Here is a 14,245-nt window from a genome sequence, read left to right as displayed (position 1 = left end):
TGGTTTATTATGGAAACCTTTGTAAAAAATATTTTTTCTTAAACGTAGATTTTTTAAGTATTTTTTTTTTTTTTTTTTAATATAAAAAATAATTTTTCACAACGTGAAAAAAAATTTTTGTTGTTTTTTGTAATTTTTGACCTGTTGAATTATTATTTTGTTGGTAATAGTTTGGCTAAAGGTCATTAAAAGACTGTTTTTTATTTGGTTGGTTTAAGTTTTATTTCCAATATTTCAATTGTCTTCGACAATCATCCTCAGGGATCTGAATTTATAGAAGAAGAGCGACTATTGTCTTTCTAATGTCAACGCCAACGACAAAAAAGATATTTTTATGTCAAACGTGTATTTCTTTTAATTTTTTTTCTCAAACTTGGATTTCTTTAAAAATGTGTAAAAAAATTGTCAAACGAGGATTTTTAAAGAAAATTTTTTATAAAATAATTTTTTCTTATACATGGACCTTTTAAGGAAATTAAAAAAATTGTTTTTTTTTTTTCTCAAAACAAATTTTTCTTCTGAAACGTGGATTTTTTTAAGGAAAAGTTTTTAAAAAGATGTTTTTCTCAAACGTAGATTTTTTATGGAAAAGTGTTTATAAAATATTTTTTGTCATACATGGACCTTTTAAGGAACATACAAAATATTTGCAAAATATTGTACAAAATATTTTTTCTTAAACGTAGATTTTTTAAGTATTTTTTTATACCCTCCACCATAGTATGGAGGGAATACTAAGTTTGTCATTTCGTTTGTAACACATCGAACTAATCATTTGCGACCCTATAAAGTATATACATATATTCTTGATCAGGATAAAATTCTAAGACGATCTAGCCATGTCCGTCTGTCCGTCTGTTGTAATCACTCTAGCGTCCGCAATAATTGAGATAGAGTGCTGAAATTTTGCACCCGAGGGTCTTTTTTCCATAGGCAGGTCAAGTTCGAAGATGGGCTATATCGGTCCACTTTTTGGTATAGCCCCCATATAACGGTACCTCCCGATTTTCGGTATTTTGAGAATTTTAGCCAAAATTTGTAACCGAAATATCTGCAATTTGACATTTGAGGTTCTCAGTGGTCATGAAACATCTCCACCAAACATCTTCAACATAGGTCCATGTTTTGGTATAGCCCCCATATAACGGTATCTCCCGATTTTCGGTATTTTGAGAATTTTAGCTGCAATTTTTAACCGAACTAGCAGTAATGATCGGTATTTTGAGAATTTTAGCTACAATTTTGTCTATTCAAAAATAATCGTCAATATAGGTCCATGTTTTGGTATATCCCCCATATAACTGTACCTCCCGTTTTTCGGGAATTTTCAGTGGTCACGAAATTTCTTCACTAAAATTCGTCAACATGGGTCCATTTTTGAGGGTCTACATTGTTTTGATAAAACTACCCTCAATTTGAGTCTTGATGTTCCCTGCAGCTATAAAACTGTTCCGCCAAAAAATTTAATGATAGGTTGACTCTTTGACATAGCCCCGTAGGTGGTACCTTTCACCTAGCTGAACACATTTTTTAGATTAGATCAGATAACACTGTGCAACAAAATGGAGGTGAAAGCCTGGGGCACGGAAAATTCCTCTTGGGGAAGAAAGGCCTTGGTGAGTATATTATGAACCCCGAAGGACAGATCCGCCGTGAGTCGAACTTCCGCCTTATGGCGTGATGAAATTTTTGTTAGAGACCCTGTGGGCCATCAGGAATTAGCGTTATATCTTTGTTTACTGTTGCTTAAGTGCTCGACAAAAACAGCAAACAAAGATATAATGCTAATTCATGATAGCTTACAGGGTCTCTTGCAAAAACTTCATCACGCCATAACGCGGAAGTTCGAATCACGGCGCATCTGTCCTTCGGGGTTTTTAATATACACACACCAAGGGCTTTCATCTCCAAAAGGAATTATCTCTGTCCCAACATTTGTGTTCACAGTGTAATTTAAGCAATAGCGGGAGGCAGTAGAAGTCTAACCATTAGCGAAAAGTTGTCCCACCTAAAATTGTAAAAGGACCCTAATTATTCCATTTTAATTAAGACTATTTTATGGTGGAGAGTATAAAAAGTTCGGCCCGGTCGAACTTAACGACTTTTTACTTGTTTTAAATTTTTTTCTCAGACGTGGATTTTTTGAGGAACATTTTTTATAAAATATTTTTTTCTCAAACGTGGATTTTTAAGGAATATTTTTTTCAAAATATTTTTTTCTCAAACATGGACCTTTTAAGGAAATTAAAAAAAAGTTTTTTTCTCAAAGAAAAATTTTTTCTCAACCTTGGATTTTTTAAGTAAATTTTTGTAAAAAATATTTTTTTCCTAAACGTAGATTTTTTAACGTTTTTCCCAAACGTGAATTTTTTAAAGAACATTTTGTATAAAATATTTTTTTCTCAAACGAGGATTTTTTAAGGAAATTGTTTTATAAAATATTTTTTTCTCAAACGTGGACCTTTTAAGGGAATTAAAAACTATTCCCATAATATAATTTTTTTTAAAAATATTTTTTCTCAAACTTACATTTTTTGAGGAAAATTTTTTAAAAAATATTTTTTCTCAAACTTGGATATTTAATATTTTTCTCAAACTTGGGTTTTTAGGAAAATTTTTTAAAATTATTTTTCTTCACCGTGGATTCTTTATAATTTTTATTTTAATTTTTCTTCAACGTGGATTTTTTAAAAAATATATTTTCCACAAACGTGTATTTTTTAAAAAAAAAAATAATTTTTCCACAATCGTGGATTTTTTTAAAAATATTTATTCTCAAACGTAGACTTTTAAAAAACATTTTTATAAAAGTGAATTTTTAAAGACATTTTTTACAAACCTGGATTTATTTAAAAAAATATTTTTTCGCAAACATCTATTTTTGTAAACATTTTTCTCAAACGTGAATTTTTAAAGAATTTCTTTTCACAAACCTTTTTTTCTCAAACGTCGATTCTTTAATTTCTTTCTCAAACGTGGTTATTTTTAAAAATGTTTTTTTTTTCTAAAACGTGGATTTTTTAAGGAACATTTTTTATAAAATATTTTTTCCCAAACGTGGATTTTTTAAGGAAAACTTTTTATAAACAATTTTTTTTTCAAACGTGGTTTTTTAAGGAAAATTTTTTGTAAAATATTTTTTTTTCTCAAACGTGATTTTTTTTTAAGGAAAATTTTTTATAATTTTTTTTAAGGAAATTAAAAAAAAATCTATAAAAAATTTTTGTCAAACTTTCAAATATTTTTTCTCAAACATGGATGTTCAAGGAATTCTTTTAAATACTTCTTTTCCTCAAACTTAGGTTTTTTTAAGATTATTTTTTTTTTTAATTATTTTTCTTAGTTTTGTTCACCGTGGTTTTTTAAACCATTTTTTCACAAACGTCGATTTTTTAAAAAATAATATTTAAAACCCTGAATTTTAAAATTTTTTCTTTCTCTAAGGTAGACTTTTTTAATATTTTTTCCAAACGTGAATTTTTAAAAACATTTGTCACAAACCTGGATTTTTTTAATATTTTTTTCAAACGTGAATGTTTTTTTTACAAATTTTTTCTCAAACGTGATTTTTTAAAACTGTAAAATTTTTTTAAATTATTTTTCATCAACGTGGACTTTTTAAGAATTTTTTTTACTAATTTCTCTTCAACGTGGACTTACAAAAAAAAAATCCGCAAACGTAGATTTTTTTAAAAAATATCTTCTTCAAACGAGGATTTTTTAAAAAATAATTTTTTCAAACAAGGATTTTTTAAAAAAAATTTTTGCTCCAACTTTAAAGAATTGTTTCCCTAAAAGTGGATTTTTAAAGACATTTTTTCAAAAAGCTGGATTTATTTTAAAAAAATATATTTTTTCCCAAACATGGATTTTTTTTAATATTTGTTCAAACGTGAATTTTTTTTTAAATATTTTTTCTCAAACGTAATTTTTAAGTTTTTTTTTTAAATTATTACATTTTTTTAAATTATTTTTCATCAACGTGGATTCTTTAAGAATTTTTTTTATTAATTTTTCTTCCACGTGGACTTTTTAAAAAATATTTTCCGCAAACGTGGATTTTTTAATTTTTTTTTTTAAACTAGGATTTTTCAAAAAATATTTTTTTTTTAAACTAGGATTTTTAAAAATATATTTTTTCTCAGACGTAGACTTTTAAAGAATATTTTTTCCAAAATTGGATTTTTTAAGACATTTTTACCCAAAAGTGGATTTTTAGAGGCATTTTTTCATAAACCTGGATGTAAGAATTTTTTTATTAATTTTTCTTCCACGTGGACTTTTTAAAAAATATTTTCCGCAAACGTGGATTTTTTAAATTTTTTTTTTTAAACTAGGATTTTTTAAAAAAATTTTTTTTAAACTAGGATTTTTAAAAAAATATTTTTTCTCAGACGTAGACTTTTAAAGATTTTTTTTCCAAAATTGGATTTTTTAAGACATTTTTACCCAAAAGTGGATTTTTAGAGGCATTTTTTCATTTATTATTTATTTTTTTCCCAAACATGTATTTTTAATATTTTTTCTCAACGTGAATTTTCAAATAATTTTTTTTTTTCGCAAAACCGGATTTTTTTTAAATAATTTTATTGTCAAATGTGGATTTTTTAAGATTTTTTTCTCCAACGTGGTTTTATTAAAGACTGATTAATATCTTAAAAAAAATTCTTTTATTTCTTCTACTCCACAGAAGCATTCTGTAGAGTCCTTCTATTCTATAGAAGTCTTCTATGAAGGCCTTCTAATCTACAGAACCATCCTGAGAAGGCCATATACATTATAGAAGCCTCCTATGGAAGCCATATACTCGTATTCTATAAACGCCTTATATGGAGGGCTTTTACATAATTTAAGACCTTCATTTCTAAAGAAGCGTCCTATGAAGAAGGTTATAGAAGCATCCTAAGGAGGCCAAATATACTATAGAAGCCTCCTCAGGAGGTCATCTACATTATAGAATCCTCCTACGAGGGCCTTCTATTCTATAGAAACCTCGTGTGGTGGCCTTTTTTCATATGGTGTCTAAAATTGAGCCATGTTTTGAGCCTAAACATGGGGGCATTTTAGTGCTACATATATAGGAAGGCATTCTATTTTGAATATCACAAGGACCACTCGTTATTAAAATTTAAACACGATTCGAGACATGGGTTTAAACTGGATTTAAGTCCAAAACTCTTCACTTTTGGGGAGGCGGTTCCTGAAGGATTGTGCCGATATAGTCCATCGTGGGACATGATTCACTTTTGGGTGTCACACCTTATAACAGTTAGCGAGCTTGACAGTAATTTTATTCGGTCACCTTATAATGTTTTTGAGCTTTCGGACATTATGTCAGGAAGCACGGACGTGTGTAGGCAAGAAATGTATCATTCTAATCAGAAGCACAAGGACTATCTTCGGTAAAAATTCAAAAAAAAAAAAAAGATCGGAACTTTTGTGTTGGGAGAGACACGCAGGAATGGACCAGTATAAACCATCTCCGAACTTGATATACATATGTTTGGAAGAAATACCACGATTTCCAAAGATTGCGCCAATTCATTCACTCCTTTCGATAGTTGTCGAACCCACCAAACACTTTAAGTGGTCATCGTAGGATGGGTAGAACTTTCGAATCATTATCTCAGGAAGCATGGACTTGCTAATGAAAACAATTATATGGTTTTAATCATGACAAAAGGACTGCCTTTGTTAAATATTCCAAACCGATTCTCGAAAAGTTCTTAAACTGCAAAATGTTCCAACTTTTGTTGGGAGGTTATCCGAAGTAGTAGACTGATATTGTCCATCATAATCTCAGTTGGAAAGAAATATTAGGATGTACGAAGATCGGACTAACTCCGTTGCTCCCTTCGAGGGCTGTCATATTAACCAGCCGGACGGCTTGATCGAATCCAAATTGTCTGAACAAAATTTTTGAGCAAATATCACAGCTATTTTGGTGGACTTTTGAGATAATAGATAAGGTCTTATTGAAAAGGTCTTTTTGGGATGATCCAAAAGTTATGGAAATTCCTACTATATTTTTCTTCTCACTTTGACATTTTACTGCAAATCTACAAAAACAACAACACCATAAAAATAGGAAAGATTATAAAGAAAATCTGACATGCAACTGAACAATAAACGTCTTTGGAGAAAATCCAAAATAATGGAGAACATCAATTAGTCTACAAACAAATGATTGTATTGTTCAGAAATTCAAAGGAAAATAGATTTGAAAGGTAGACAAATCAATAAAACACTCACATGCACACATACACACACATTTAAAGTCATATGGACAAGAAAAACATAGAAGAACATCATAAACACCGACAGTTTGTCGAAAACAAAGTGTAAAATGAAAGATGTGGGGGCAATGGAGGAACTGCAGCAGCAGATGGAGCTGCATTAAAACACACCCACATAACAATGTAGATGGCGTCGGATACCTACATAAATCAAGACACAAACCCATGACCATACCATAATGCCTGACAAACACACTCACATGTGCATATATCTCTGCACTAACAAACCTGAAAACAAGCAACACATTCATAGGGAAATTTTACACAAACGTTAGGTGGGTGGTGGGGAGTTTTGGTGTGTGTGTGTGTGTGTGTGTGTGTGAAAAAGACTACAGCACTGGCCTGTGAACACAAAAGGTGTTAGTGCTTTCATTTAATTTAATTACCAATAGTCTTTACAATGCAATACACACATACATACATACACATGAACATATTTGCATCTCTGTACACTCACTAATGTATAAATATTATTGGAACAACAACACCAACAATAACGGCGTTGTTCACTATTCCATTCTCACTAAAAGGATTCATACATTTGTTCATTCATTCGTTCGTTCATTCATTGAATTAAATTGTGTGCGGTAAATAGATTTGTGTGTGTGAGCGTTTGTGTATGTTAATTTTTCAATGAATATCATCTGTATATGTATGTGCGTTAGTTAGTATTCATTTAAATACCTTTTGATGTGATTTTATATTGCTCTATGGAATATTATATGCTCGGGTATGTTTGTGTGCCAGCTCTGCAACAATGAAGCCCGTAAACAATCAATTTACTTTTGTGCTTTTGTTATGTCTTGACTTCTAAAATTCTCTTTATGTCTGTACATTTGTATGCAACAACAATTATGCATTTTGCTATACATTCGAATTCATGTGAGAGGTCAATATAATATTTCAAACATTTTCTAATATAAAGCGATTAATAAATGAGGGAAGAGAGGCGGGTCAAAGAATATTTTGTCAGGAAATATCAAAGCTTTAAGCGTGGATTCTTAAAGAGAATATTGTGGAGGAAATATCACAGCTACAAATTGAATTTATACTGCTTTAATACTTCCTTAAGCATCCTATGAAATTAAGACATAGCCAATTTAAATTTACCCATTATCTTCCTCTGTACCTGTACCCTGTCATGACATGCCATGTCATCTTAATAAATATACCATCAGTATCAATATTTGTTGACCTATATGTTAATTTCGAATAACATGATTTTGCTTTCAATTGATAAATATCTGTGTAATCCGCATCACCATTATCATTTGCATCATGAATGATTTTGTCATGCCCATATCACTCTACACACACATACACCGAAATTAATTACAATTTCAAAGAAAGCGATAAATGTAAACGACCTTTGGCATGAGAATATGTCACACTGACGTTCGGTTCGTTCGTTGTATGGCCAATCGTTTTGGATAATCAAATTACAAACTACTCGGTATTGAATTGATGATAATGATAATCGAAATCTACAAAGCCTCTGCTGCTAATATAGTTACATAATTTTCTGTGGAACAACTACGAATTACATAAATTAAGAGATGAAAAGATTGAGCAATTGATACATGGTGGATCCGAACTATGTATAGGGCTTCTGAGCCACTAAGGGCAAACCAACTAAGTGTCATTGCCACCCTTTCTTCCTTTATCATGGCAAATAAACTAATCACTTAATTTGTCAACATTTTGTTAATTATTTTGATATTTTGCCATTTGTGGAATATAAATATAATTTGCCATAAGGGATAAGGGATAAGGCAATCAATACTTACGGTCACTTGTCCATTTGGTGTCTCTGGTGGTTCCCATGTTATGACCATTGTCGATGATGATAATGGCCGGACTTGTACATTACGTGGAGCACTTTCCATTTCTGAAATAGAGAGAGAAAAACAGAAAATTTGTCAAATAAGGAAATATGACAGAAAAAAATGCAATGATTTATTTTATTTACATTAACTAGTAGTAAATACAAAGTTAATAAGTAGGCTACTAAGGCCATCAGCTAATGCAATGATTTTTAGGAAACATTTTTCTAAGAAAATATCATAGCTACTAGCGTGCATTTTATTTCTAAAGAATATCCAAGATTTGTTACAGAAATAGTTTTTAAAAAAGATTTTTATTAAATCTATTTTAAACAATCTAAGATTTTTATAAAAATATTTTTTTTAAATCCAATGATTTTTAAGAAATATTTTTCTGTGAAAATATCATAGCTACAATATCCAAGATTTGTTACAAAAATTGTTTTTAAAAAATCCAAGATTTTTATAAAAATATTTTTTAAAAAATCCAAGATTTTTATAAAAATATTGTTTTTAAAACATCCAAGATTTTTATAAAAATATTTTTAAAAAAATCCAAGATTTTTATTAAATCTATTTTAAACAATCCAAGATTTTTATAATTTTTTTTTTAAATCCAAGATTTTTATAAAAATATTTTAAAAATCCAATATTTTTGTAAAACTATTTTTTTAAACAATCCAAGATTTTTATAAAAATATTTTTTAAAAAATCCACGATAATTATAAAAATATTTTTAAAATAAATCAACAATTAATATAAAAGTATGTTTAAAAAAAATTACACTTTTATTATAAAAATACTTTTTTAAATATATTTTTGGATATTTTTGAAAAATCTACGATTTTTATAAAAATTATTTTTAAAAAATCTATGATTTTTATAAAAATATTTTTTTAAATATCGAAGATTTTTATAAAAATATTTTTTTAAAAAATCCCCGATTTTTATAAAAATATTTTTTTAATTTCCACGATGTTTTATAAAAAGATTTTTTTAACAATCCGTGATTTTTATAAAAATATTTTTTAAAGACTCTACGGTTTTTATAAAAACATTTTTAACAAAATCCACGATTTTTGTAAAAATATTTATGAAATATACAAAAATATTTTATAAAAATAATTTTTAGAAAATCGACTATTTTTATAAAAAAATTATGATTTTTACAAAAATTATTTTTAAAAAATAAAAGATTTTTAAAAAAACCAAAATTTTCAATTGCGTTATAGATCATAAAGCTCGATTAAAAAAAATAAAAAAAAAATTAAAAAATTAATACTAAAAAGGCAAAATTTTCAAATAAACAAAATTTTTATATATTATTAATCAACGATTTTTATAAAACATTAAAAAAATCACGATTTTTACAAAATTTATTTTAAAAAATCCACGATTGTTATAACAATATTTAAAAAACAATCCACGATCATTATAACAATATTGCTAAAAATCCACGATTATAATGTTTTTTTGTTTAAAATTTCCCAATTTTTCATAAAAATATTATTTAAAAATCCACGATTTTTATAAAATTAATTAAAAAAAAAAAAATCCGGGATTTTTATAAAAATATTTTTAAAACATCTGCAGTTGTTATAAAAATAATTCTTTAAAAGTCCATATATTATTTAATCAGTCTATAAAAATTTTAAAAAATTCACACTTTTTATAATTTTTTTACTTTCACGATTTTTATAAAAAAATTTAAAAAAATTACGACTTTTCAAAAATTATTTTTAAAAAATCTTGGATTATTATAAAAATATTTTTCAACAAAATACACTATTATTATAAATTTTTTTTTTAAATTTACGATTACTATAAAAATATTTTTTTAAACCCAAGAATTTTAAAAAATATTTTTTTTTAAATCCACGATTATCATAAAAATATTTTAAAAAAATCCAAGATTATTATACACGGTGCTCTGGAATCAAATTTAAATGGAAGGTGCTTACACCTGGGAAGTTTTTGCGGATTGTGAAACTACAATGTTCATAGATGAGAAAAATCAAAAAACAAAAAAAATCGCCGGAGCGCTTTTTAAATAAATCGCGATTCAAGTTGACATTTTTAGGGGTTGTCTAGGTTTTTGCGATTTTGCTTTGAAACCGCAAGTCCTATCAAAATGGGAATAAAGAAAATGTTGTAGCTATCAAAATTCTCTACAAGATTGACCTTAGTGATATTTTCGTAGGTTTTACAACTTTTGAGATATAGAAGTTGAAATTGGGACAATTCAAATTCAATTCAATTCTGTATCGTCTCCTTATATAAAAATGTCATGACTGCAATTTTTCAACTTAAACTTATATATCTAAAAAAATGGTACAACCTAGGAAAAATTACATAAGCCAGTCTTGTAGAGAATTTTCACAGCTATAAGATTTTCTCAGGTCCCATACCGATAAGACTTGCCGTATTCAAGCACAATCGCGAAACCCTAACAAAAAAACCTAAAAATGTAAACTGAGCTTATTAATCTCAAAAATGGTACAGCCTGAGAACAAATCATAAACGTCAATCCTGTAGAGAATTTTCACAGCTACAACATTTTCCTTAGCTCCATTTCGATTGGACTTGCGGTTTCCAAGCAAAATCGTGAAAATCTAAAAAACACCTAAAAATGTGAATTTTGACCGCGATTTATTTAAAAATCCCTACAGCGATTTTTCTTGTTTTTGGATTTTTCTCATCTACGAACATTGCTGTTTCAGAATTCACAAAAACTTCCCCTGTATAAGCGGTTTTCATTAAAAGTTAGTTAAGGCGCACCCTTCGTGACATTGTTTTATAAGGGGGCGATACAGTCAGTGCATTGCCCCAATTTGAACTTCAATATCTCAAAAATGGCAAAACCTACGAAAATACCGTAAAGGTTAATCTTGTAGAGAATTTTCATAGCTACAACATTTTTTTCAGTCTTATTTTGATAGGACTTGCGGTTTCTAAGCAAAATCGTGAAAATCTAAACAACCCCTAAAAATGTCAACTTGAATCGCGATTTATTTAAAAAGCGCTCCGGCGATTTTTTTTGTTTTTTGATTTTTCTCATCTATGAACATTGTAGTTTCAGAATCCGCAAACACTTCGCAAACACATCCGCAAACACCTTCCATTTAAATTTGATTCAAGAGCACCGTGTATAACAATATTTTTTAAAAAATCCACGATTATAAAAATATTTTTTAAAAAATCAACGATTTTTATAATAATATTTTTAAAAAATCCAAGATTTTTATTAAAATATTTTTTAAAAAATCCAAGATTTTTCTAGAAACATTTTTTAGAAAATCCACGATTTTTTGTAAAAAAATTTTGTAGAATATCCACGATTTTTATAGAACATTTAAAAAAATTACATTATATTTTTTTAATGTTTTTTTTGTTAAAAATCCATTTTTTTAATTTTTTTTAGATATACGATTTTTATAATTATATTTTTTTATAATGTTTTTTTGTTTTTAAATATACGATTTTTATAGTAATATTTTTAAAAAAAATTTGTTTTATAAATCCACGACTTTTATAATAACATTTTTTATAAAAAAAAATCCACGATTTTTAATAAAATATTTTTGTAAAAAATCCATGATTAGAAAAAAAAATCCGAAATTTTTAAAAAAATATTTTTAAAATATCTACATTTTTTATAAAAATATTTTAAAGTTAAAAAAAATATTTCTTTAATATATAAAAATAGTTTCAGAAAATCCACAATTTGTATAAAAAATTTAAAAAAAATGCACGAGTTTTACTAAAATTATTTTTGAAAAAGTTACGATTTGTATAAAAAGATTTTTTACAAATTCCACGATTTTTATAAAAAAGATTGTTTAATAAAAAGATTTTTATAAGTTTTTTACGTACACGATTTTTATAAACAAAAATTAAAAAATTCACGATTTTTACAAAAATGATTTTTAAAGTATCTTGGATTATTATAAAAATATTTTTAAAAATCCACGATTATTATAAAAATATTTTTTTAACAAAATACACGATTATTATAAAAATATTTTTATAGAACATTTAAAAAAATTACATTATATTTTTTTAATGTTTTTTTTGTTAAAAATCCATTTTTTAAATTTTTTTTTTTTAGATATACGATTTTTATAATTATATTTTTTTATAATGTTTTTTTTTAAATATACGATTTTTATAGTAATATTTTTAAAAAAATTTTGTTTTATAAATCCACGACTTTTATAATAACATTTTTTATAAAAAAATCCACGATTTTTAAAAAAATATTTTTGTAAAAAATCCATGATTATTGAAAAAAAATCCGAAATTTTTAAAAAAATATTTTTAAAATATCTACATTTTTTATAAAAATATTTCTTTAATATATAAAAATAGTTTCAGAAAATCCACAATTTTTATAAAAAATTTAAAAAAATGCACGAGTTTTACTAAAATTATTTTTGAAAAAGTTACGATTTGTATAAAAAGATTTTTTACAAATTCCACGATTTTTATAAAAAAGATTGTTTAATAAAAAGATTTTTATAAGTTTTTTACGTACACGATTTTTATAAACAAAAATTAAAAAATTCACGATTTTTACAAAAATGATTTTTAAAGTATCTTGGATTATTATAAAAATATTTTTAAAAATCCACGATTATTATAAAAATATTTTTTTAACAAAATGCACGATTATTATAAAAATATTTTTTTTTAAATTCACGATTATCACAAAAATATTTTTAAAAAATGCAAGATTATTAAAACAATATTTTTTAAAAAAAATCCACGATTATAAAAATATTTTTTTTTTTAAATCACTGATTTTTATAATAATATTTTGAGTGAATTTTTAAGGAAAATATTTTGAGGAAATATCACAGTTAGAAACGTGCCTTTGTAAAGAAAATATTTAGAAAGAAGCTTTTTTTCGTTGCAACGCTGTATCTTTAAGTAAGTACTTCATCTTTAGTGATCACGTAATATACCTACTGAGTAAAAGGGGAGAACTTAATTTAGTCAATTTTACCTCCACAATTATGAGAATATGGCTTTTAGAAATCGCTGTAAGCTGTATTAAACTTCATACCCAAACTTAGATGTAGAGATTCTTTATTTATTTGGAGATTCTTTATTTAGTAAAGCCAACAACCACAGACATATGTACGATGACCAATAGGTGGCGGTCTAATTATAATTTCCTGTCGCCTTAAGAACTCTGTGGATAAAATTATAAATTTTTTTTTAAACAATACATAAGTATTGTTCAGCTTTAGATCCAGCACTCTTGTTATTACTTTTTGGACAGTCATATGCTGGGTTGCTGTCGGCAAAGCCCTATTTTCTTTATTTAATTCTCATGTCTTTGTGATTTTTATTTCCATAGAAATATGTGAGGGCAAAGTTTTTTATTTGTGAACACGTTTTTCAAAATTCAAAACTTTTATTAGCTTTTTCTAAAGGCTTCTTAAGAACAACTCTCTACTTCCCCACCTCCCAAAAAATGTTAACCACAAACTTTTGATTGCTTAAAGTGAATTGACTAAAATCGCATATTTTTTCTCAGCTCAGCTAAACTGTAGCTAATCAAATTTCACGTTTCAATGGAACGACTTCACAATAAAAACGCATCTTCATTATAATCGATAATTACTAAAGTTTTGATTTCCTACTTGATTGGTGGGGGTGGGGGTTTTGTACTTTTTGAAAAAGAATAAAAATGTTTGCTACGTCGTTTTATGTTGTTGGAGGAAATATAAATTTTTCTCTCTTGAACAAGAAAAAGTGTTTGCAATTGAAAAAGTTTTTAATAATTGTTTTTTATTAAACAACATTCCATGTAGCGGAGCAGTAATATGCCAAGAACAGAAACGTCAACCACGTAACAATCTCCTATTACTGGTGGTGTTACTGGAACATGGAGCGAGAAAAAAGTTAATATCTACACGATTATCTGCATAAAACTGATAACCAACAGCAAAGACGAAGGCAAGCTTAAACGTCTAATACAATAATTTCCCTTTATGGTTAGGTAGGAAGGGGAGTGTGTGTAGTGTTAAGCTCCAAGGACGAAATGCATAAAAAATCACACAACAAGCAACAAAAAGTCCTCAGAAACATGAAACGTGAATCGATTTAAAACTTGCTCCT

The 14,245-nt window shown here is 26.9% G+C and overlaps 1 protein-coding gene across 5 annotated transcripts in view; it reads right to left on the bottom strand.

Moving 5' to 3' along the window:
- Positions 1-14,245, bottom strand: part of Lar (tyrosine-protein phosphatase Lar) — a 992,349-nt gene that overhangs the window by 112,143 nt on the left and 865,961 nt on the right. For all 5 annotated transcript variants that reach the window (XM_073967222.1, XM_073967225.1, XM_073967224.1 and 2 more), the window contains one exon: positions 8,084-8,184. In XM_073967222.1, the coding sequence (XP_073823323.1) occupies positions 8,084-8,184 (101 nt within the window). The remainder of the gene's footprint in view (positions 1-8,083; positions 8,185-14,245) is intronic.

This window comes from Musca autumnalis, unplaced genomic scaffold (assembly GCF_047663935.1).
Source record: "Musca autumnalis isolate F117 unplaced genomic scaffold, ASM4766393v1 scaffold_2, whole genome shotgun sequence".
Classification (NCBI taxonomy): Eukaryota; Metazoa; Arthropoda; class Insecta; order Diptera; family Muscidae; genus Musca; species Musca autumnalis.
The sequence above is the reverse complement of the archived record's forward strand: the minus strand, read 5'-3'. Positions and strand labels throughout refer to the sequence as shown.